The sequence below is a fragment of the Emys orbicularis genome, chromosome 17, assembly GCF_028017835.1.
Source record: "Emys orbicularis isolate rEmyOrb1 chromosome 17, rEmyOrb1.hap1, whole genome shotgun sequence".
Classification (NCBI taxonomy): domain Eukaryota; kingdom Metazoa; phylum Chordata; order Testudines; family Emydidae; genus Emys; species Emys orbicularis.
This window is the reverse complement of record NC_088699.1, coordinates 7,593,249-7,618,254: the sequence shown is the minus strand read 5'-3', so window position 1 is coordinate 7,618,254 and position 25,006 is coordinate 7,593,249. Positions and strand designations below refer to the sequence as shown.

The 25,006-nt window shown below is 43.5% G+C and overlaps 1 protein-coding gene across 1 annotated transcript in view; it reads right to left on the bottom strand.

The window, feature by feature from the left end:
- Positions 1-420: 420 nt before the first annotated feature.
- DHRS11 (dehydrogenase/reductase 11) overlaps positions 421-25,006 on the bottom strand; it is a 69,828-nt gene continuing 45,242 nt past the window's right edge. The window contains exons 2-7 of the mRNA XM_065418557.1: positions 19,213-19,422; positions 9,275-9,369; positions 7,589-7,718; positions 6,218-6,310; positions 3,965-4,030; positions 421-462 (exon numbers count right to left, since the gene is read on the bottom strand). Coding sequence (XP_065274629.1) covers positions 421-462; positions 3,965-4,030; positions 6,218-6,310; positions 7,589-7,718; positions 9,275-9,369; positions 19,213-19,422 — 636 coding nt within the window. The remainder of the gene's footprint in view (positions 463-3,964; positions 4,031-6,217; positions 6,311-7,588; positions 7,719-9,274; positions 9,370-19,212; positions 19,423-25,006) is intronic.

Sequence of the window (25,006 nt, the reverse complement as noted above, 5' to 3'; positions counted from 1 at the left end):
GTGCATCAGCAGAAAGGAATCAGCAACCAAGTGATGCTTTGAAGTTGGCAAATATCTCATGACGCTTCACCTGTGTCTGTCTGGAGCATCAGCAAACGAGATCCAAACAAAACTAAAAACCCAAACCAATAATATACAGTATTCCACTGATTTGCTTCCCTGCAGTGTTTTCAAATTACATTTACGGTAATAGTGAGGGGGAGAGAAACCCAAGACCAATAGGAATTTTTTTTTACTGGCTCAGCACCAGCTGAGAGAGAGAGAGAGAGAGAGAGAGAGAGAGAGAATGAAAATTAATTCTTCAAATGTGATCCTTGGAATCCAATTAAAATTTCGTCAACCAGCAGATGAAACCCTAAACTGCTGGAGGGTGTGAAGAGGGGATTGATGCATGGTGCTGCTTGCATTCCTCTTCATTTGCTATGAAATCTGCTCTGTAGGCCTCATCTGAATATCTCCAATCTGGAAAAGACCAATACATGATTTTACAGTAGCACTGAAGCCCATTTTAAGAGGTTCACAGTGTGCTAAACATAAACACGCTAAACATGTGTGAAACATAATAATGAGAAACTGCAAATGAACACAATGCATATGACAAGATATAGATCCCTTCAGTTATTCAACCACCAGTCATTAGGTTTTGTTGGTTTGTTTTTAATAACAGTTTTTTTTCTTTTAACAATGATTTTTTTTCCTAACAAAATTACAGTGATTTTAATCTTAGTACACAGAAGCGAAGGAAGACAGTGTAAGCTGATATTGGTTATAAATCCTCATGCTTCAGGGCATAAACCAACTTCTACCTAATGAGAGTCACGAAGGAACATTGCTCATGGCCAGGTTATAACTGCTTATTGCACAGATTCTTGCAAACTTTCTCTGAAGCAAGTAGTGACCAGTGTCAGAGACAGGACACTGGACTAAATGGGCCAATGTAATGATTCAGGAAGACAGCTCTTATATCCACGTGTCTCATGCCCTGCCTTTGCAGGAGCCCATGTAAAGATCGTACTAGTCATTTTTTCATGTCCAAAGTCATCTGACATGTTTTCTTGCTTTCATGATATGGACCTGATATTTACATGGGTCTCCACTCAGCCTTCTCACAAATATTTTTTTCAGAGTCTCTACAAACCTGGATTGCCAGGGGTTTGTCACTTCACACCAGCATACAGCTGAAACGCAGCAGAGAAGCAAACTGTTTGTTTATTTATTATGTAGTGGGTGAAAACTAAGTCTGAAAGCACAAAAGATTTGAAAACCCCTTTGGGACCCTCGATCAAGAGGAACAAGTGCAACGTTGCCGTAAGATACGTGTAACTGAAATGATCAATGTTAATCCCTTTGTGAGTGCAAAATAGATATCAGGCAGATTTCCTAAAGTGCTCAGCACCCAAAATCTGGCCATATAGCTGAGGAATGAGTGGAGTTTGTGCATAACACAGAGGGAGACACTAAAGTTATTTCATGTCTGAGCCACAAATTCATTGTGATTTTAAAAGCAACTGAAAGTACCCAAGGGAATTTACCAAGTAAAAACTACCTCAAATGCAAATTTAATAGAGGCATAAAAGCAAGACAGCAAGGAGCGGAGGATCAGTTCTTAAGTGTCTAGGAACTATTGGATTTAGTTGTGCTGAGGTATTGGAAATTTGAAACTTCACTTTGAATTTGGCAGCTTGCAGGTGTCCTCACTGGTAATAGAACTTGTGCTCTTTAGCACTAAAAGCACAGGCTTCTGGGACTAAAGGAGCAGCAGTAGTAGCCTCTTATCTTCTGTGTGGACCAGCCACTGGAGGGGAGTGGGTGCACTTAGCATATGTATCAGACCTGTTAACAGCCCATATGGTGTCATTGTGGGAGGTACTCAGTACCCCTTGGAAAGAGCTGAGGGAGAGAAAGAATGGTTCAGTGGGTAGACACCTGCATTCAATTCCTGCTCCGCCACACGCATCCTGTGTGACTCTGGGCACTTAGCAAGATTGGGCCCTAAATTAGTGACTGGTAGAATCTGATCTAACCCCAAGAATGTCAGCAGGACAGCCGAAGACTCAGTTCAGAAGGGGCAAGAGAGGTCCATGTTCCTTCCATTTTAATCTAGATTCTAGAAGGAGTCCCTGATAAAAAGTTCCTACCCCCAGAGAAAAGTTATCTTGTAGGCATGCAGGCTTTAGCTGTTGGATCCTTGCAGTTTCAACATTGCCATAAGGTACGTGTAACTAAAATGATCAATGTTAATCCCTAGACCATGCGCTCCTGAGCACACAGCTGATATGGAGACTGCATTGCTGATGAACAGATGTCAGGTCTGCAAAATTCCCCTTTACTCTTTCAGTTACACACAACATACCATCACGGCAAACCTGGTGGCTGAACTTTGTGACTTTGTCCTCACCCACAACTATTTCAGATTTGGGGACAATTTATACCTCCAAGTCAGCAGGAATGCTATGGGTACCTGCATGGCCCCTCAGTATACCAACATTTTTATGGCTGACTTAGAACAACGCTTCCTCAGCTCTCGTTCCCTTACGCCCCTACTCTACTTGCACTACACTGATGACATCTTCATCATCTGGACCCATGGGAAGGAGGCCCTTGAGGATTTCCACCCTACCATCAACCTCAGCCTTGACCAGTTCACACAAGAGGTCCACTTCCTAGACACTACAGTGCTAATAAGCGATGGTCACAAACACCACCCTATCCCGGAAACCTACTGACCGCTATACTTACCTACATGCCTCCAGCTTTCATCCAGACCACATCACACAATCCAAGCTCTAAGATACAGCCAAGCTCTAAGATACAACCGCATTTGCTCCGATCCCTCAGACAAGAGACAAACACCTACAGAATCTCTATCAAGCATTCTTAAAACTGCAATACCCACGTGAAGTGAAGAAACAGACTGACAGAGCCAGAAGGATACTGAGAAGTCACCTACTACAAGACAGGCCCAACAAAGACAGTAACAGAACGCCACTAGCCATCACCTACAGCCCCCAACTAAAACCTCTCCAGTGCATCATCAAGGATCTACAACCTATCCTGAAGGACAATCCCTCACTCTCATAGACCTTGGGAGACAGGCCAGTCCTCACCTGCAGACAGCCCCCGAACCTGAAACAAATACTCACCAGCAACTACACACCACACAACAAAAACACCAACCCAGGAACCAAACCCTACTACAAACCCCAGTGTGAACTCTGTCCACGTATCTATTCAAGGGACACCATCATAGGACCTAACCACATCAGCCACACCATCTGGGGCTCGTTCACCTGCACATCTACCAATGTGATATATGCCATCATGTGCCAGCAATGCTCCTCTGCCATGTACATTGGCCAAACTGGACAGTCTGTACGCAAAAGAATAAATGGACACAAATCTGACATCAGGAATCATAACATTCAAAAACCAGAAGGAGAACACTTCAATCTCTCTGGTCACTCAATAACAGATCTAAAAGTGGCAATTCTTCAATAAAAAAAAACTTCAAAAACAGACTCCAACGTGAAGCTGCAGAACTGGAATTAATTTGCAAACTAGATACCATCAGATTAGGCCTGAATAAAGACTGGGAGTGGTTGGGTCATTACAAAACCTAAACTTAATTTCCCCAATACTAATTTCTCCCTATTGTTACTCACACCTTCTTGTCAACTGTCTGTAATGGGCCTCTCTCTTACCACTTCAAAAGTTATTTTTCCTCCCTTGGTATCCTGCTGTTAATTGATTTCTCTCGTTAGACTGACCTAACACTTGGTAAAGAAACCCCCATCCTTTCATGTATTGATACCTGCTCCCGTATTTTTCACTTCATGCATCTGATGAAGTGGGCTGTAGCCCACAAAAGCTTATGCCCAAATAAATTTGTTAGTTTCTAAGGGGCCACAAGGACTCCTCGTTGTTGTTACAACAGAGATGTTATTTCACATGAGCAGCAACTTACCTGTACATGAGGTGGAGCACTTAGTACATATATGACAGCATTGGCCATATCTTCAGCTTTTAGACACTGGAAAGACAGAACCAATATTAACTGAGACAAAGGATTACTTAGGAAAATTGAACAGTAAAACTGCTCAGCTTTTAACAATCAACAACACTTAGTGCATTTCAAAAAGAAAAACAGACATGGGGAAAACTTCATTAAAAATGTAACAAGGGAAGTCGATTGTTTTTATTTTTGCATTGGCTATTATTAATATTACTATTACAACAATGCTTTGATGCATCAGCTGAGATTAGGCCCCCAGTGTGCTAGGTGCTGTACAAAAACATAGTGCGATAGGCCCTGTCCTGAAGAGCTTACAGTCTAAATAGATGAGGCAGGCAAGACTCAGAAGGGAAACAGAAGCAGAGAGAGAGAAAGTGACTTGCCCAAGGTCACACAGTAGGGCAGCAGAAGAGCAGAAACTAGAACCTCGATCTCCTGGCTTCTAGTACCATGTGCTGTCCACTAGATCACTCTGCCGCTCCTAGAAAGTGTATTTCAACTTTCGGACACTATCCCTATGAGACACACATTGCAAATACTTCTAGCAGATTTTCAGCCAGTGGCTCAGTCATAATTTAATGCCTGCAAAGATGATTTTACTGGAGCAATAGATTTTCAGAAGTGGGCTGTTTGCAAAGGAAAAATATACACTCTTCTCTTCCTGCCTTAGTCAGCAGCAGACTATTCAGTATCAAAGTTAAACATACCCACTTGTGCTGGATACTTTTATGTTCCATACTGTGTATAAACAAAAAAGGTACCATGAGCTGTGATCACACTCCGTGGATTCCCTCTGGCAGGCTCAGATTGGGTTTTAAGCTTGTTTTAATGGGATTTGTTTTATTTAGACACTTGCTTAATATATTTACAACCTTAAAGGCTGATCAGAATAAAACTCCCATTATTGTCATTGTGTTAAAGATGAAGGGTCAAGTCCCAGGGTGTGTCCAAAAACTTCTGGCCCAATAAGCAAAGGGCAGCAGCAGTAGCAGAGACCACACGTGGGAAAATCACCCCAGCAAGACTCCTCACCTCCCCCCTTGGAAAGGAGGTTTTGGGGTGAGCAAGGGATATGGCCTATGACAATGTGCATTACACAGGTCCACTGGGCTAAAATCCTGCAGAGGATGGGGAGGAGAAGGATGAGACCATATCTGATACTCTTATCCATGGCCTGGATTAGCGCTCATGGCTCTACTTGGGGTCAGACCAATCAGTTGGGTTGAAGATTCCATCCCTCAGCCCTGATGTACTTCCTCACAGAGCTAAACTTTTTGCCCCTTACCCAGGATGGAGAACTACGTTCTGCTTTTGGGGTGGGGGACGGACGATATGGAAAACAACCTCTCAGCAGAAAGCTAGGGGTTTTATGAGGAATGGGATGACACTCTGGACTTCATGGACAAACTGGGTAATAATTAGGAACATTGAAATTTCCAGACTGGATCAGTCCAGTGACCCATCCAGTCCAGTATCCCATCTCCAACACTGATGAGTACCAGCCATTTCAGAGGAAGGTACAAGAAACCCTGCATTAGTCAATTAAGGGATAATCTGCTCCTTTGTAAGGTTCCTTCCTGACCCCCATTAGTTTGAGGCTGGCTTGTGTCTTGAAGCATGAGGGTTTATATTCCTCCTAGAGCACTTCATTAAATAAATCAGACTGAAGATGAGCTCTGAAGGGGAGATGCTTAGTTTTTAAAAAATATTTTAAACCAACATCTCTACAAGAAGCTGGCTAGTTTCTGAATTTCCAAAATTGCAAGGTCCAGCTTTCAGAAAGTGTAGTCGCTAATGGGGTATACTTGCCGGATACATAGTCTCTCCAATAAGACACAAGTCACTTAAACCCACAAAATGTCAAAAATTGGTTGATCTTTATACTTGGATGTTCTTCTTGTAAATAAGAAAATTTAAAAAAAGATTGAAACATATTAAAATCTACAATGTATATGTGGAGGTCAGTGCAAAATCTGAGATTCAGTCTGAAGAGTCCAATCCTGCTGAGGTGCTGAGAACCTCCTAATCGGTCCTGAGTCCCTTCCCCGCCCATTGATTTCTATGAGAGTTGAGGATGCTGAGCATTTTTCAAGATGCGCTGAGTGACATGCAGACTTGGGGCCCTAAAAGATTATTAGTTAGAGAGAGATCATTAGCCATGCAATCAGTGTAAATTTCCTCTGCATTCGTTTCTCAGTTCCCTACCCTAATGCTCTCGTAGGTTGCAGCGGCTCTTTCTGGATCATTATCGTGAAGTTTAAAAGCAAATCCAGTTTCCACCAGTCCTGGAGATATACACTGGAAAAGAACAGAGAACATCCTAATGGGATCTGAAACTCCCCTTTCATTAAAAAAAAGACAAATATGTTAAGAGAATAGATATTGATTTAATGATCTCTGTAGGGTATTACCATGGGTACCTCTGATAGATATCCCCTACCCTACAAAGAGAAGGTTCAGCACAGCAAATAACAAAATAACTTGCAATACAGTATAACTGCTGAATAAAATACCTCTGAGAGCCAAGCTTACTAAACAGTTCAAGCAAAGCTACTATCTGACTGGTATTATCCATTTTTAATATATTTTTCCTCCTTCCTCAGTAAGTTACTGCAGCTCAAAAAAGGCTATTCTCCCAACAGAATCCCTATCTCCTGTCTCTCGGTCTGGTTCCCAACCCTTTCCCAGAAGGGAAACTGAGGCACGGGAGGGCTAAGTGACTCGCCTGAGGCCATTCAGTGAGTCAGGGACAAAGTCAGCAGTAGAACCCAGGTCTCATGACTCCAGTTGCGAGTTCTTGTCCATTCACATTTCTATACTCACGTCTCTATGAGGATCTCAAAGCACTTTACTAACATGAATTAAGCCTTCTCAAACCCTGGTGAGGTAGATAAGAGTTATTTTACAGATGAGGGACCTGTGGCATAGAGAGTTTAAATTTCTACAACCATCCTTAATTCTGGTTGCCTCAACTTTTGGGTGTTTAACTTGGACAAATTAGGTGCTGATTTTCAGTGGTATACTGAAAACTATGTTAAAACTGTACGCTGTCACTTTAAATTCCAGGGATTTTCCCTGGTCCTTCTTGCAGGTTAGGGAGGTTGGTAGGGGAGCATGTGATACAAGTCTAACAGCAGTCAGTCAGCAGACAGCTTAGAGTAAGGTTGGGTGAGTTGTGCTGCTCTGTTTTAGGGAGCAGTCTGCTTTCTCACTCTCTGTTTATTTGCGGCTCTTATGTGTTATCATTCTGAATTCTCAGAAATAAAGCAGTGTTACATGGCAACCTGGTGGTAACAGTTTTTATGTTTTTATCTAACTTCTCTGTGTGTGCGCCGTGAAACGTGTTTGAGTAGTAGGTGCTCCACACCCCTTGAAAATAAGGCCTGAGAGATTTCAAGTTTGGGTGCCCAGAAGCTGAGGCACACAGCAAGTCAGAGGCAGAGCCAGGAACAGGCCCTCTGGTTTAGAAGTGCTACCCTCGCCCTCCAAAACACGCCTCAAAGGTAAAACTTCCTACGCACATCCTGAGCGAGCATTCTACTGTTCATTATAACGGCAGGGAGAAAAACCACTCACTGTAGCTCGTATATGAGTCTTGGCTTCTCTAAGTTCTTGTCTTAGCCCCTCCGTCAGTGCTGTAACAGCATACTTGGTGGCACTGTAAAAATGAACAACTGACTGTGGCACGACACTGTGGCCATTCATGCTGAGAAGAAAACAGAAGGAAAAGGGGTGATGGGGGGAGAGCAGGGAGCAGCATGAGACGTCCCAAACAGGAACCAGTACCATACTAAAAAAATTGAAGTATTGCTGCCGTAGTGAACCTAAAGAGAGGGGGGAAAAACAACATAGCTATCCTACATGGATGAGTAAATATGGAATTTCCCCCTTTCCCGCTGTAAGCTAGGAAATGAGCTAATGGGCTTTGAATAGTGGAGGAGCATATTAAGCTATAGAATGAAATGGGGAGAATCATGCACCGTGAGATTTTTTTTTTCTTTTTACATAATTGATTTCTAGAGCTAGTTGAAAAGTTTGGATTTATTTTTATTTTTTTTGAGGGGGTGGGGGCAACATTTTTATGACAATCTTTCCTGCTTTTGACAGTTTATAGAGGGGTCAAAATGTTCTAAAAATTGAAATTTTCAATGAAAATGTTCAAAGTTTTTAACTGGCTCTACTGGCGTTCCCCAAAACAAATAAAAAAGAAAAAGTTCAGACCCATCCCAAAGACTGAGCTCCTAGGGCTTCAATAATGGGATGACACTAAGGCTCTGTCTATACCGGCAGTGTTAACCAGAGGTAGCCAGTCAGTAGTGTAGCCACACCATAGAGTCAACAAGAAAAAAAAGCTAAAAGCTGTGATTTGTACTGGTGCTATATGGATGGATAGACACCAACGGTTGTAACCAGGAAAAAGCTCCAGTAGGAAAAGCCTGAGTTTATTAGAAGGTGAGAGGAATGTTTGTCATTGTAGGTACAAACAGAATAGGACAACATACAGGGCCCAACATCAGTTGAAGTCAATATTAGTACTAGACATGGGATTGTATCATCCCAGTGCAGAGAGCCAATAAAAGGCCTTTTGCAACACGTAAACCGTACATTGCGACTGTGAATGGAGACCCCCTTCCCAGGCGGCTTCTCCATACTACCCCTACATTTGCCAGCGAAGAGTCTGGGCCAGGGAAGAGACCAGAGGATCCGTGTGTTTATGCAGATTCCTAAGTGGCTCAGCTGTTCTCTCTGCCTGTACCTTGGTCCCGGGCTGGAGGGGTGAATTTCACCTTCCCAACCCAACCCTTCACCCACACACAGCTCCATTATTCAGGCTTTACATGAATGAATGTTGTCTATGGAGCACTACCAGGGTGGGTGCCTGGGAGAGAAGAGGGCTCATTGATAGCCTGTGTCCCGATACTGTGTGTACAGCGGCACAAGAAGCAGCCTTATCTGGAAAAGAAGAAGCTGTGAAGTGCTACAGTACAGGCCCATTACATAGGGCATGAAACAATATGGGACTAGTCAGTAACATATACTGGCAACCTGCTGCATGAATCTTTGGTATCAAAAACAGGCCAAAAAACATACAGGCACAGAAAAACTCCCAGTTGGATACAGACAGACTTCCAGAGACAAGCAGCAGTGGAGACAGGGAGACAGTTGCTTCGCACTGCAAAGCAACAAAAGAAAACAGCAAAGAAAGCCAACCCACAGCAAATTAGGCCTGTTTTCAGTGACTACCACAATCCGGTCTCTCACCTGTTAATGTTAATAATATGGCCATCATCAATGTTTCTCTCCTTCATGGACCGATAGACCTCCCGAGTGCAGATACTTACGGCCATAACATTGACCTGAAACAGCAGGGAAAAAATGAAGATTAAAGCCCATTGCAGTGACCATGGATTTCATGCTCATCCTTGCATGCTTGGGATAAACTCTGCCTTGACTTACAACCCATGTAACCACACTGCAGCCAAAGGAATGGGTTTTGCTTAAATATACTAGCAGGCACTTTAGAACAGGTCATGGAGGAAAATGTGGCTGGAACCAGCATTGGTGACTAACAAAGAATCCACAGCCACCTGGGGCTTCACAGTTGTCACTACAATGCAACCACTACCATTCAGAACTTAACAGGATAGAAGTCTGATCCTCCAGCTTCAAAGCACAGGTTCTTACAACTTGAGATTAAAAAAAGACCCTCCATTAGCTGTCACCAGTATAGGTCCTAAGATAAATGCTCAGGCAGTTCTGATTCCATCCTGTAGAGTGTAGTAGTGACATATACACCCTAGCCAGTTCGTTACAGTATCTATAGGACTTGTAACGTTTGATACCATAACAACAACAACATTCATTTTAAGGGGGTGGAATTCTCTAGGCTTTGTCTCAGCCAGTATGAATTTTATTTAATTGGTTCGAAACAAAGTGAGAGGAAAGTCGTGTTTGGTTGGTTTTGTGTTACGGGAAAGTGAAAACTATGTTTTCCCATTGTAAGTTCTTTGAGGCAGGGACTGACTTTTTATTCTGTGTTTGTACAACACCTAGAACAGTGGGGTCCTGGTTCATGACTGGCGCTCCTCAGAGCTACCTCAATAAAAATAAATAAATTAAATAATAAATAATAATAATAATAATATTTTTTTAAAAATTTACTACACATTGCTGAGCATATAAACACTACCTGGGCATTTAGCCAGCACAATGCCATCACCCTGGGAACTTGAGGCTAAAATCCCCATATACCAGGTTAAAAATTTACCTTGGTTACGTGGGAGGTCTCTAGAGGTCTCACCAAAGTTGCCCTGTATTCCAGGGCTGGAGTAAAGCCCAGAATAGGCAGGGTATTTCAAATCTATTTTGATTTTACAGTTAGCAAGGTCAAGGAAAGTGTGAATGGATTGTTTCAGTCAAAATCTTAAATAAACAAACAACCAAAACCAACCTTTGAGATACAGATCTTGGCTTTTAAAAGCCTCCATGAACACCAGTGCTGCTCTCTGTGAAGCCGTAAAGTCGTGAGTATAATGGCCTCAGATTCTCAGCTGATGTAAATCAGCATTATTCCACTGAAGTCAATGGAGCTGTGCCAGCTTACACTAGCTGGGGATCTGGCAGCTTGCCTCTCTATTAGGCTATTTGAAGGAGCAAGGACGGAGGGGCATTTCTGCAATGTTTAATGTAGAAAGCTAAAATCATCATGATCTTGCAACACAGAGCGCTTTACAACATGCAGTTACATTTGGGGAGGATGCCAAAAAGTAAATGTTTTACCATCAGGAAAAAAAAAAAAAAGCCACCCACCACACTATGAATCTTATTAACTGCGGTACTTTAGTGACAAGTGTAGGGAAATGGATACGTAGCATCAAAGAGCCTCCACGACTCAGCTGGACAAAGGTGAAGCAGCAGCTGCCAGGATTCGTTTTGCTCGTCCTGAGGCTCACAATCATCTCAAGTAGTTGAAGCCTCTCCAGGAGAATACGTTAGATCTACTGGCAATATCTGCCAGTGTCATAGAGCTACTGGTTTCACTGGCCTCTGTGAAAACGTGCCTCACACAGTACTGTATTGTCGCTTTGCGTACACACACAGCAGAGGTATAGTTAAACAAACTGCAAAAAGCATCCCCGGTCAATGAAGAACTGTCAAAAGACCCAGAGAGCCAGGACTTTTCACCCACCCCCACACCACGCAAGAGTTACTGAATGTGATGGTATGTGCACTGGAATCTTTTGCCTCTGGGCTGGAATGTAGCCCACGTGGAGTGGACGGAAGGTTCTGCTTGAATTCCTGGCTGTAAAGGTCAGTGGGTAAAGCGTGAAGGAGTTGTTCAAAGATTACTGTGTGAAATAAGGTGTGTACGCAGCATGGGGCTCCAGATTCTCCTCAGCAGAATGTAGAAGGCTGAGCAGACTTCAGTCTGGGTCTCATTTAGACCACAATATTATAAACAAGCTGGGAGAATAGAGGGGAGAACGGAAACCTCATAAACCGGAGGAAAGGAGATGGGAGATTTTTAAGAGCAGGTTAGACACACACTTATCAGGGATGGTCTAGATAACACTTAGTCCTGCCTTGAGTGCAGGAGACTGGACTAGACGACCTCTCGAGGTCCCTTCCAGTCCTACAATTCTACGAAAAGAGGGGGAAGGATGGTCCTGTGATTAAAGCACCATATGGGGCCCAGACACTCAAAGGTATCTAGGTTCCTATTTCAATGAGAGTTAGGCACCTAAATACCTTTGAGAAATTGGGCCTGAGTCTTCGGGCTGGTGTGGACAGGCATGACAGATGGGACTACAGTCCTGCCTCCTAACCCTTTCCCTTTGGAGGAGTTAGCCCTGAGCGTCCTCTGTACAGCCAAGGCTGTAACTATGACCAGCCTCTGTACTGAGGATGCAGGCTCTTTGCATCCTCCCCCACTTGGGCACCCTTGCAGGGGCCAGCCATAAATCACTCCATTAAAGTTTCAAGGCCTACTAGACATTGCACAAGGCGGTGGCTCTTGCTGAGTTTGAAAGCCTGGATCTCTGATTTGGTGTTAAACGTTAACCTTTGGTTATCTGTCTTCTGGGCATAAACCTGGCTGCTGGAAGCCTCTCTGTGCCAGGAGATGCAGGGATTGTTTTCGAGGTATGGGGGAAGGAGGGGGGAGGGGCGCGCTCCTATTCCAAAGCCACTACCTTGTGATAATGGAGAGCCGTCCCATGACTCATTGGGCGTTGAGACTTGGGGTGAGATTTTCAAAACCCCACTGGGTTTTATATTCCTAAATCATATAAGTGCTTTTGAAAATCCCCCCCCCACAGTTCACACCCCAGCCAGGAGCTGCATTGTACATGTGGAGATGAGCCATGCTGAGGAAGCAAACATTGTTTTCATTCTGCCTATGATTTTATGAGCTAGATCTTTAGCTGCTGTAAAATCGGCATAGCTCCATCAAAGGGAATAGAGCAACGCTGATTAACACCAGCTGAGGACCTGCTCCCACACTTGTAAAACCTTTCCTATTTCTGATCAGAGGGATTGTTGCCTTTGATCCACCTTGCCCGGGATCTGACATTTCTCATTTCTGACCTTTTCAATTTGTCCGCTACTTTGTGTGGATCTACCTGGAGAGATTCAAAGAAACTAAACTCAATAAAGAGATATTGGAAAAAGGGGTAATTTGCTGCAAGTCCCAAAATAGAATCAGCTGAGCAATATGCTACCAATATACCTCTCCTCGTAAGCAGATCTCAGCAATGGATTGGCAAGAGGCCATTTTTCTGCCCTTCCAACTGGAGACAAAGTACCATAATAGGAAACAGAATCAGAGGGAAATTAAGACAAAACCATGGTGTAATTCAAGCCAAATCTGAGGTCCTTCTCAAGACACATTCCTGCCAACGTCGATGGGAGTGCACCCGACCGAGGATGGATAAAAATCTCAGGGCTTGTTTCCCAGTTGCTCCATTCTTGCACTTGGAGCAAGGGCACAAGAGTGGCTTTAAACCACCTTTGCACTCCCCATATCCTGGGGCCCTACAGGAGCCTGGCTAGCCCTTGCCTTGAGACGGCTCGAATGTAGCTTTCTGTGAGCCCCAGGACGCAGAGAATAGGTGTAATGCAGTATGCATCAGTGATGCCTCTGATGTCCCCCTACGCCAGGGGTTGGAGCCAGGGGCCCTGGTGCTCTCTCCACACTATTCAAAGGAGGTCCTCTGTACAAGGGGCATTTCACGGCTATTTTGGGGCTAGGGGATATTTCCACCCATTTTAAAGCCCCTTTATGCTGCCAGAGTGGCATAAAATTCACACTCATACACTGTGTATTTGTTAAGTGCCAACTGCTTGCTCAGTGCTGTAGAGGACACAAAGAGGATGTGGTCCATGCCCTGAGAAGCCTGCACTGGGGGGAGGAGGGAGGAAGGAATACACAACAGACAACAGTTCAGGTGACAAGGATCTGGAATCCCACAGCAGCGCAGTAGGGGCTGTAATAAATAAACGATAGCACTTCTCTGGCTGGTGGAGCTTCAGGAAGAGGTTTCAAGGAAGAAACACGGGAAGAGGGATCGGTAAAAGTCAAAGTCAGTCTCAAAAGCTCATAAATGATGTAAGGAAAGAAGAAACAGTTTAAAAACCCTTCCATTAAATTTAAGGCCCTAAATGTCTCCTAATGAAGGGATCTAGGGTTATTTGGAGATTTTTTCCCCCCTCTCCTTCAGCACAGCTGGACTTTGAAATGCTTCTGTAACACCCTTCAAAATAAAAGCATTCGCTAACGCTTTTCTTCGTGCAGAACATTTGAAGAAATTCTCTCCGTACTATTCTGAGCACTGCGAAGTCCCACTGGCCCATGAAAGGAGCTGGCAGCCTGTTTCAAGAAACTCTTGAAAAGTTTCAGAAAGCGCATCAGAAACAGACCAATGTGTGTTGATTAGAGGCACACATGTGGCACTCAGTAAGTGTATCCCTCTGATGCATATGTAGTTAGAGAGAGACAGCAAAAGCCCCACTGCCAGAGCCAGACCGAAAGCTATATGCAGCTACAGTGCGTTCAGAGAATGAGATTTCCAGGCGGTGAGAGCATAGCTGTTAAAAAGGGGACTATTCAGAGAGGAAGCAAAACCCAGAGGTATTTTTAATAGCACTTTCAATGTTTACTAGCAGGTTAAAAATCATGAGCCAGATTCAGTAAAGCTGCTCAGATCAGGATGGCTCATGGTACACAGGGGCCTGTGATTTCCATGGACTTCCCCTCCAGATTAAAAGTGCCACTGAAGTTGGGTTCATTAGACACACGTTAGGTTCAGCTCTCAGCTTCTGGCAAGCTGTCAATAAAGCCTCATTTGGATAATATTTGGACATCCCGGTTTAACACAGGTGACGTAACATCACCCTGACAATTAATGCCACAGCTACATCAGAGCAGACACACACAGGTATGTTGTCCATACACAATGAGCAGAACACGCACTTCCAGTATGGAGGACTCTCTGTGTCATTTCCCATAACTTAAAATTAGAAAAAATAAAAATAAAGTTTCCAGAAGAGGGAGAGAGAATAGAAAGTCTCTCTCATGCTGTAAGATCCCAAATCACCTCACAACCCTGCCTCCATTGCAGACGGACTTCCGACGTTTAACGGCACAGTGCAGTACAGAAAACAGAACCATAAATCCATGCACTTATCATTAATATTACAGTAGCATCTCCAACTAAGATTGTGGTCCCATTATGCTAGGTACTGTATGTACATCTCGTAGGAGACTGTTTTTGTAAATAATGTGATCGAATTTCACAATTTCCTAGTACGGCACGTGAAATCGGCTCTGTGGTATCCAGCTCTAACCAGATTTTGAACAGAAAATAAAGTAATAAAGACCAGGAAAAAAAAGGAATGCTATAGTTTATTAGGTTTCAGAGTAGCAGCCGTGTTAGTCTGTATCCGCAAAAAGAACAGGAGTACTTGTGGCACCTTAGAGACTAACAAATTTATTTGAGCATAAGCTTTCGTGGGCTACAGCCCACTTCTTCGGATGGATAGAATGGAACATATATTGAGGAGGTATATATACACATACAGAGAGCATGAAAAGGTGGGAGTTGTCTTACTAACTCTGAGAGGCCAATTAAGTAAGAGGAAAAAAAACTTTTGAAGTGATAATCAAGATAGCCCAGTACAGACAGTTTGATAAGAAGTGTGAGAATACTTACATGGGGAGATAGATTCAACGTTTGTAATGTAGTTCAATGTAGTTTATTAGGCTGATATGAATCAACCCATTTTACTACCTACCGCTGCAACAAACTGTGAAACTAACGGGATTCGCTACAAAAGCTGGCACCTGGCATTTAGTTTACAATTTTAGTTTAAAAATTAGGATCTTCACTTTAAAAAAAAAAAATCAATAGATTGAAGGAAAATAATACTGAAGAGTATTAAATATTTCAGTGCCACAGGATTTAGGGCATGCGGTTAATAGCCCACCTCCTCAAGGAAAGCCTGGGAAAATTAATAGGCCTTGAGACATCATCCGGAGGGTCAACAAATCTGGACAAGGTGGGAAGTAAGTTCAGAACTCCTGGACGTATCAGGTGGTTTGGTGGTGGCCTCTGGCATGTTTCAGCACAGTGAGCAGAAAGGCCAGCTCCTGTGTATGTGCACTCCATGCTGTGGTTCTCCAGGTACATCAAACCACAACACCTCAGTGTAGAGATGAACAGAAGATGGACGGCAGGGATATTTGTCAATCGGTAACATGGCACATCACATCAGTATGACATTTACCCCAGTGCAGAGAGTCAGTACAAGTCCTACATGTCACTAAAGTTCTACCTAAGTCCTCAAAGGATGGAGCTCTGAGGATATGTCTAGGCTGCAGGCATTGGCTGTACAAACTCACCCAGAACGCTCGGTGATTACTCGTGGTGCTAGCCCAAGCTGAAGCATGTGCTGCCACAGCTTCATTGTTCCAAGACCCAGTGATGGGACAAGCCCTTCAACCCACTGGTGGAAAGGCTAACAAGCACTCCTGTACTCAGGCAGCACCAGTTAGGTGCGTCTGCAGAACCTGCACCACTCGGAGAAGTGGAACTTAGAAGGGTGAGACTGACCACAGAAGCAGGGAGGAGTTTTCCCAGGGACGCTAGTGAGCGCTGGTAGCAAGGGGAGCTCAGCCTGAGACAGTTGCTTAGGTTTTCCTTCACACCTGCCCGCCGCCCGCCCTGCCCTGTTTGGGGCAGATTGACACAACAAGCTCAGTATGAGTGAAGGCCCTTGAGGGCTGCTTCAAGCCAGTGGCCTACGGTGGGTCCTGGGAAGCACCACCAGTGGTTAGAGACAAGGAGAGTGTGAACTGGGCTCTGAAAAGACTCTGGGAGTGAGCTGAACTTCTGCCAGGAACAGTAAGATTGCCCAGGCCGGGGGGCTCCTGTAGGAGGTTCAGGGGCAAGAGATTCAAAGATACGATAGCCAAGCCCAAGCTGAGGGGCGGCTGACTACGGACCTGAGCTAGCAAGATTTAAGCTAACTTGGGGGTATGTTGGCTCAGGCTGCAATCACACCCAGTGGCTGCAATCTAGACATACCCTTAGTCTGTGAGTGGACGTTTGACACAACTACGCGGTAATGACTCCCTGAGTGTGCAGGGATATGGCAGTCCTCTAGGGCTCCTGGAATCAGCATGCCACAGATTCCAGGGCACCAATATTGCACACAGACCAGGAGAGAGCTTTCTATCACGTCAAATCTATTAATCAGCCGTGGGTTATAGACACATATCATCCACTTCCAGAGAGACCTTTGGAGCATTTGTCTACTATAAAGGGGACCTCTGTGCTGAAGAAGTATGACGTGATCACAACAAAATGCAAATCTACATGAAATTGGAAGTTTTTGTATTTTGGTACCAAGTCAAAAAAAAAAAAGGGGCTCATGTACTGGATTTGTCATATTTTTCTTTGGGGGCGAGGGAGGATTTGGAGAGTGGGGTGCTTGAAAATAGGTCCTTTTTCCGATTAAAATGAAAACGAGGCCATTCCCAAGTAAAAAAATGGGGAGCTCAGCACGTCTGAAAATCAGTCCCAAGGTAAAATATAATCCAGTTAAAATTCAGAATTAAACAGTGACGCAGTATTGCAGACCCCAGTAATATCACAACCCATAGTTTAGAATCCATGTAACACAAAATGACTAAGCATAGTTTTGGAAAGAAAAAGCGGGATAGTTCACAAGTGGCAAAGCAACAAGAAAGCAAATTGTGGTCTTTGCCTTCACTAAAGAGGACAGCGATAGCAGAGCTATCCATGTAATGAAGTCATCCTGCAGGTATGTGGCAGACTCTCTACTGAAATGCTGCCAGTACTGTAGCCCAAGGGGCTAGCGTGCCTTCATTATATTTACTGCTTTGCATTATATTCTGATTTGCACTATATTTAGCAGTAATGCAAGAAATCTACAGGCCTGTATCCTGTAAGACATTAGCTTCAGCAAATTAGAATAAGGCTTGAGACCTATGAACTCTGAACAGATAAACGGCCCAACAGAAAACCCCAAGTATTTGGGGAGCTGAAAATAGAGTTTAAGGGGAAGTTCTGATCACAGATAAATAATTTAACCACAGAAGTGTTCTGGCAACAAACTGACGTACATAACAGGTACATGAGATACATTTAAGGCTGGCCTGCTTGCTTGCCTATATATCTTTGCTTATAAGTTTCTTATTTTCTTATGGGTTTGATTGGGGAGGGATAACTCAGTGGTTTGAGCATTGGCCTGCTAAACCCAGGGTTGTGAGTTCGATCCTTGAGGGGGCCATTTAGGGATCTGGGGCAAAAATCTGTCTGGGGATTGATCCTGCTCTGAGCAGGAGAGTTGGACTTGAGGTCCCTTCCAACCCTGATATTCTATGATTCTATTTGTTTTATTATAATAGGTTTATATTAGAGTATATTTTGGCTGTAACATAAGGGACCTGCAAACCACATCCTGTATGTTGAGCTAAGGCAAAGTCAGCATACATATGTTTGGGACATTTCACCTAGACCAGGGGTTCCCCAAACTTGGTTTGCGACTTGTTCAGGGTAAGCCCCTGGAAGTAATCAATATACACCTCTACCCCGATATAATGCGACCCGATACAACACGGATATAACGCGGTAAAGCAGCGCTCCGGGGGGGCGGGGCTGCGCACTCCCGTGGATCAAAGCAAGTTCGATATAACGCGTTTTCACCTATCACGCGGTAAGATTTTTTGGCTCCCGAGGACAGCGTTATATCGAGGTAGAGGTGTAATTAATACATAATCTAAAGATCGGGCAACCCTTCTAGGGTAGAACACAGCAGTTGTTTAACAGCACACAGCAACAGTGCTCAATTGAGATAGTGAACCTCTGTGGGGGGTGGAGATTTTGCAACATTTCTAAGACTATTTGTTAGGCTGTGCCTTCACATTTGCTAATTTTTTCCCCCATGAAATTTATACCCATGTTTCACCCCATGCCAGAAAATGATCTTATTTAAAAACCAAAACTCATTTTTCTGGGTAAAGAGAAGCCTGTGACGAGTACTATACTGGGGCAAAATAATCACTCCCCACCCCAAACTAGGCCAGGACAAGTGGATGTCTACAGCATATCAAGATAGAGAGGATGGTCTATTGGCTAGGACACTGGGTTGTGACTCAGAGCTGGGTTCGATCTCTGGCTCAGCCACAGCCTGCCTGTGTGACGTTGGCTAAGACACTATCTACCTCATGTCTCTGTTCCCCATGTGGGGATAACAGTACTTTCCTACCTCACAGGAGTGGCCTGAAGATAAAATCCATTAATGACTGTGAAGTGCCCAGATACTAGACTGATGAGGGCCAGAAAAATGGGTGTCCTCTCCCCATCCCTTCTCCTTATTTCCCCACAGTCTCTTTGTATTTGGTTTTCACTCCACCTGGTCTCTGCTCCATTTTTCACCCTTTTTTTCCAATGGAGATTTCCCTCCCTTTCTGCTCCCTTTTTCCACGATCTCCCCTACTGTAATCACTCCTACATTCCAGATGGTTCAAGAATCAGGCAAAACACATTTTCCCATCCCTAGCACCCAGCCAGCTGGCGACACTTATCTCTGCATCCAAACACTTGGTCAGGGCAAAGAATCGCATCTCTCTGCCCAGCCCATCATAGTTCCCATTGTTTCGCGGGCGTACTACTCACATCTATCATCATCCTCCAACCCTCCGTTTTCCCAGAGAGCAGGGGCTCGGGGCGAGCCAAGCCAGCATTGTTGATGCACACATCAACCCCTTGATGTAGAGTCTTGATTGCAGAGAACATAGATAGGATCTCCTCTTCATTGGACAGATCGCACTTATAGGGGATAAGGACGCCAGGGTATCCCGCACTCTGGCATTCTGCTGCCAATTTCTAGAGAAAGAAAAAAGGAAGGAAGAGAAAAGCAATCAGAATCCCTTCCCCTGGAAAGGCCCAATTGATCAGCTGTGCATTTCATTTCTGCCAGCAAGTACTTTCGTTATTAGTTTGTATTACAGCAGCACCTAACAGCCCCAACCAAGATCAAAGCCCCATTGTGCTAGACCTGTATAAACACATAGTACGAGACAGTTGCTGCCCCAAAGAGCTTGCAGTCTAAATAGGAAAGACAGACAAGGGGAACAGAGGCACAGACAGGGGAAGTGACTCACTCAAAGTCACACAGCCAATCAGCAACAGAGCCAGGAACAGAACCCAAATCCCAGCGTGGTACACTATCCACCGGACCACGCTGCCTCTGCAGATATGGCTGCCAGAATCTCCTGTTCTGATGACTAAAATTATGGTCCTTGACCCTTGATTTTAAAACATCTTCGCAGAAAGGGACTAAGACTATGACTACACTACAAGCACTACAGCAGCAGCACTGTAGCTATGCCACTGTAGCACTGTAGTGTAGACACTTGCTATAGCAATGGAAGGGGGATTTCAGTCACTGCAGTAAATCCACCCCCTCGAGAGGTGGTAGTTAGGATGATGGACGAATTCTCCCATCAACCTAGCCATGTCTAAATCGGGGCTTAGTTCAGGTTAACTACATTGCTCCAGGATGTGATTTTTTTCACACTCCTGAGCAATGTAGCTATGTCAGCCTAAGTTTTAGGCGTAAACCAGGCCTCAGACTTAGCAAGAGGAGGCCTGATCTTATGTGTAGCGTAGGCTGCCTTGCTAATTGCCTGTCACTTGCACGTTACATTTGCTCATCCAGCTCCACAGAGCTTATCCTCTTGGGCTGGATGCTATAAATGTCACAGACATAACTACTCAAAACTGAATTCCCCTTGGTTTACATTTGTAAGGCCAGATCCTTAGCTGGCGTAAATCAGCATCATTCCACTGAAGTGAACGGAGTGGCATTGATTTACACTAGCTAACAATCTGGCCCATGCTGTCTAATGTGTGTGCTGGACTGTAGTATTTTACAGGAAGAAGATAATCTGCTGGGTGCAGAGGTGTTTTAAATATCAGACATTTCCAGGTAGCTTGAATAAATGGAACAAGGGCACAGCATGGACTGTATTCTCAGAACCATTAAAGGATTTATACAAAGTTCAGTCTTGGCCCTATGACTTCACTGCACAAGACGACTATCCTTCACTGAAGTCATTTTTTTTTAATACTTAAAAACGTTTATTATTCAGATTACTTAATTTAGCCACCTTGCATGGTGCAAATAATTGTCAACCTCTACATTTATAACAAAGAGCGACAAAAAGCAAAATTGGTCCACTGAGCAGTAACTCAAACAAAACATATGCTCTTATCAAATAATCCCCCCCAAAACACCCATAGGAGAGAAAGCCTTAAATAAATAAAATAAATAAATTAATGGAGATATCCTATCTCCTAGAACTGGAAGGGACCTCGAAAAATCATAGAGTCCAGCCCCCTGCCTTCACTAGCAGGACCAAGTACTGATTTTGCCCCAGATCCCTAAGTGGCCCCCTTAAGGACTGAACTCACAACCGTGGGTTTAGCAGGTCAGTGCTCAAACCACTGAGCTATCCCTCCCCCCTATAAAACACATAGCTTTGCCTCATCTCCTGAAGATAGTCAGCAAATTTAGGGACTGATCGAGTACTGTAAATTGTGGGAGCCTTTCCATTTACTTCAATGGGAATTGGATCAGGCCTGGGGAGGAATGAATTCAAGTCAAGGGTCCTCCAACCACACCAATCTAGCACTATTAGCTTGAGCTTTCCATTGATTTCAATAGGACTTACGTATGTACTTAAAGTTAAGCACATGTTTAGGTCTTAGCTGCATCAGGGACTTGGTTTAAGCTGTCTGGTTTCCATACAAGTACTTTTCAGCGCCATCCGCACCATAGCGTATGCACCGTGAAACACTGATGTAGATCCACCAAGTGTCTGATGTCTTGGCACACCCCAAACTGTGACCGTAACAGAGCCCACGGTTGGAGGTGACTTGCTGACGATTTAAGTTTCATTCATGTGGTTTAACTAGCCAAAATAAATTACAAGGCACCAGCTTTGAAGGAATCTTCCTAAAGGGCACCTAGGTTTGGGAGGACTGACCTGTCTGCTGCCCACAAGGAAGTGATCAAGGTCAAGGTCTAAGGGTCGGATCCAGCAGCCACTGAGGTCAATGGAAAGACTCCCATTGATGTGAGCAGGCACTGGATCAGGCATTAGCATTGTTGTACAAGAATCTAGTGATCCAGCCCTGCTCATCCAAGGTGTCTTACTGTGACAGACGTAAAAGGTACAGTATGTAGTAATATATAGTAATAATAAATAATAATTAAATTGTTATAGATTAAATAATAATAATATTACCCTTCCCTTACCAAGTGATATATTCAAAGGGGTTAGGTCTACAAAATCGACTAAAATGTATCATTAATGCTTTTAGGTCATTCTGACCTCCCGTATATCAGAGGCCACTAAACACCACTAAACAACCCATACTCAGCCCAACAACCAGAGTTAGACCAAAATACTGTATTACAGCCCTCAGATGACTAAACTATTGTGCGCCCAACCTCCCTCTTCCCACTTGAACTGAGGTGTTTGTTTTATAAACCGGTCTTTGCAGTAACAAGTAATTAAAACAACCACCAAAAGGCAAGCAAAAACCATGCCTGGCTTCTGGTGAGTCCTGAATAAGGCAGGGTCTGAGTGAAATTCACTCTCAAAATATACATGCAGGGCTTTGTTAATGCAAGCAGCAGGAGGGGATGAGTGATTTAAATTGAGCTCTCCGCAACAATCAGTTTGTCAAAGAAACATCAGTGGAACGTCAACATTAAAAGAACTAGCTCATTTTTAAAAGACAGACACAGGGTGAATAGATTCTGCCCCACCGAAGGCAATGGCAAAGCTCCCATTGATTTCAATGAAACCAGGATTTCCCCCACAGTATGTAAATTTTGGGAACTAGTTACCTTGACATTGTCTTTTAAAATTAATATATAAGACAGTGAAAGCGTACTAGAGTTCACACATTGCCTTCTTGGAATATAAATACTCAGTTGGAATGTTAAATTATAACATACAGCATATAAAGAGTTCCTTTCTTTGGGAAGAAAAATTAAAAACCAAATCAGTAAATGAAACTGGATTCTCTTAAGTGTTCCCCTCCCTTTCCCATAAAATATTAGGGTTACAGCTGGTTCACATTTTTCAAAATTCACATTTTTGATTAAATTTTCAATTGAAATATCTATTTTCGACCGGGGAAGGGGAAATCACAAAAAAATGTGATTCTCTCTCCCCTGCTCATTTTCTGATCAGCTCCAGTCAGAATTTTAAAATATTAGCAACTGCTTCAGGGGTGTTTTGGAGTTTTTGTTTGTTTGTCTGTTTGTTTTGGGGGGGACTCAGTAAACCTCGGTTTTGTTCCCAGTTACTGCATTCGTTTGTGTGTCACAGCCATATTTTCAAAAGCTATTGTTTCATGTACTTCCACCTTTAAAGACTGATCATATTCTTCCCCACTGATCTCAGCTGGAGGTTTGTACTCTCAGAGCTCTTAAAATTCAGGCAATTTGGGACTTCATCAAAGTCAACAGAGCTATCCTGATCTACACCAGCTGAGAATCCAGCTCAAAGAATCTCAGAGGTGGTAACTAAATCAGCGGCTACTTTCGAACATTTTGACCTTAATATATCTCATTTTCCCCATCTGTAATTCTGACTTGCCTCACAGGCATATTGTGAGGCTTAATTCATTAATGCTTGTGAAGTACTTTGAGATCTTGGGTAGGAAAGAGCTACTGTATTCCAGGTTTGGACAATGCATTCATTATCATGGTATCTGAGCTGGAGACATGTAAAATAATATTCATAAAGCTTTCAATATACACATGACACCTCCAAATAGGTGCTTGTGTCTCTATAAACAATATACATAAGAAACAACAATGGTTAAAACCTCTAAAAAGTAAGACTATAAAAGCCAGATGGAAGGGTGGGGGGATTTGACACATGAAACAAGAGTAATTTAAAAGACAAAGCACTTGAGAAGGAAAGACAGTCTCACATCCTGCAGGCTACTGCAGTGAAGCAAAAGGTCACCTGCCGACCTACAGGGAGGTGGTGAGACCTCAGATAGGTTGGGGGAGGGAGTTAAGTCACTCAATGGAATTACCCGATTAAAAACAGCGTAAGCAAGAGATGACAGCACCTAGTATATATCGGCATCCTGCTCCATGACTGGGGCTTCTAGGCACTACAGTCATAAAAATAATGATTTGTTTATTAATAATAATCAGGAACTGTGGGCCCAGTTCACGATTTCCTGCATCGTATACAATCACACCATGCAAAACAGATTTAAAGTGCTACCATTATCATCCGGTAGCCTTTTATCCCCATTTTCCATTAATGTAAATAACTAAAGGTGCAGGACAACTGTTCCCTAGACTACAAACCAACTTCCCTAATACTGGCCTTAGCATTACCCCCCCAGACTTGTCTGGAGCTACTCCTTGTTTACACCAGTGTAACTGCAATCACACAGTCAGACCTTTAATTAGCAACTAAATCCCAGCAAAAGTGCCTTGTTACAAGTAACTGTCAGTTTGCACAATGTAATTTTACATTGAATTTTGTTGAATATTTGCCCTTAAAAAACAAAAAAGAGACATGCCTACCATGCTCAGAGAGTGCTAGGATTCATTACATATAGTAAACAACGAACCTCTACATTGCAAAATGCATAATGATCCGGTATCAAAAACCTGGCAAGTGAGAACAGGGTGAAATTCTGCTCCTTCATGTCAAGAAGCCCAAGAAAAGGTCTTTGTGCAGGGGAAGCTTAGGGCTCATTGTATATGAACAGAAAGATGAAGATTATTGGATACATTTTTTTCCACAGTTCTGTTGTGCTTGGGTTTGTTCGTGCTCTTTCCCCCCTGAATTTAAGAGGCAAAACTCATAAAGCAGCATTACATTATGGGAACCAAAGGGAATTTGTGTGTACGTGCTTTTTTAATGTGAATGCTTCCAACATAAATATGGCTCAATTTATTATTCATTTGTGCAGCTTTAAGGGCCTGATTCTCCTCTCACAGCAGTGTAAATTAGGAGCCACTCATTTGAAGTCAATGGTATTACACTGGTGTAAGTCAGAGGGGAATCAGGCCCTAAGTTTATTAGGTTTTTTTTTCTAATCCTGCCTGCATGCAGAGAGGAATAGAATCTTCACACACATTCACAAGGGATATTAACATTGGTACTGTATTTTGTTTCCTTGCTTAGTTTTCATCTTTTATTGCAGGAGCTAGAATAGCTTTCCAGTGTATCACCTACACACTGTAATGTATTTGTTCTATGCATTCACCCCCTGGAAGCCACATCCTGGTCCCTGCTTCAGCTGCTTTACAATTGCCCTAGCTTAGAGCAACATTGAGGCTCCTCAAACGTGCACACGGGGCAAAAGCCACTTCCAGACAGCCCCTGGGATCAGAAGGGGGTATAAAAGCGACATACTT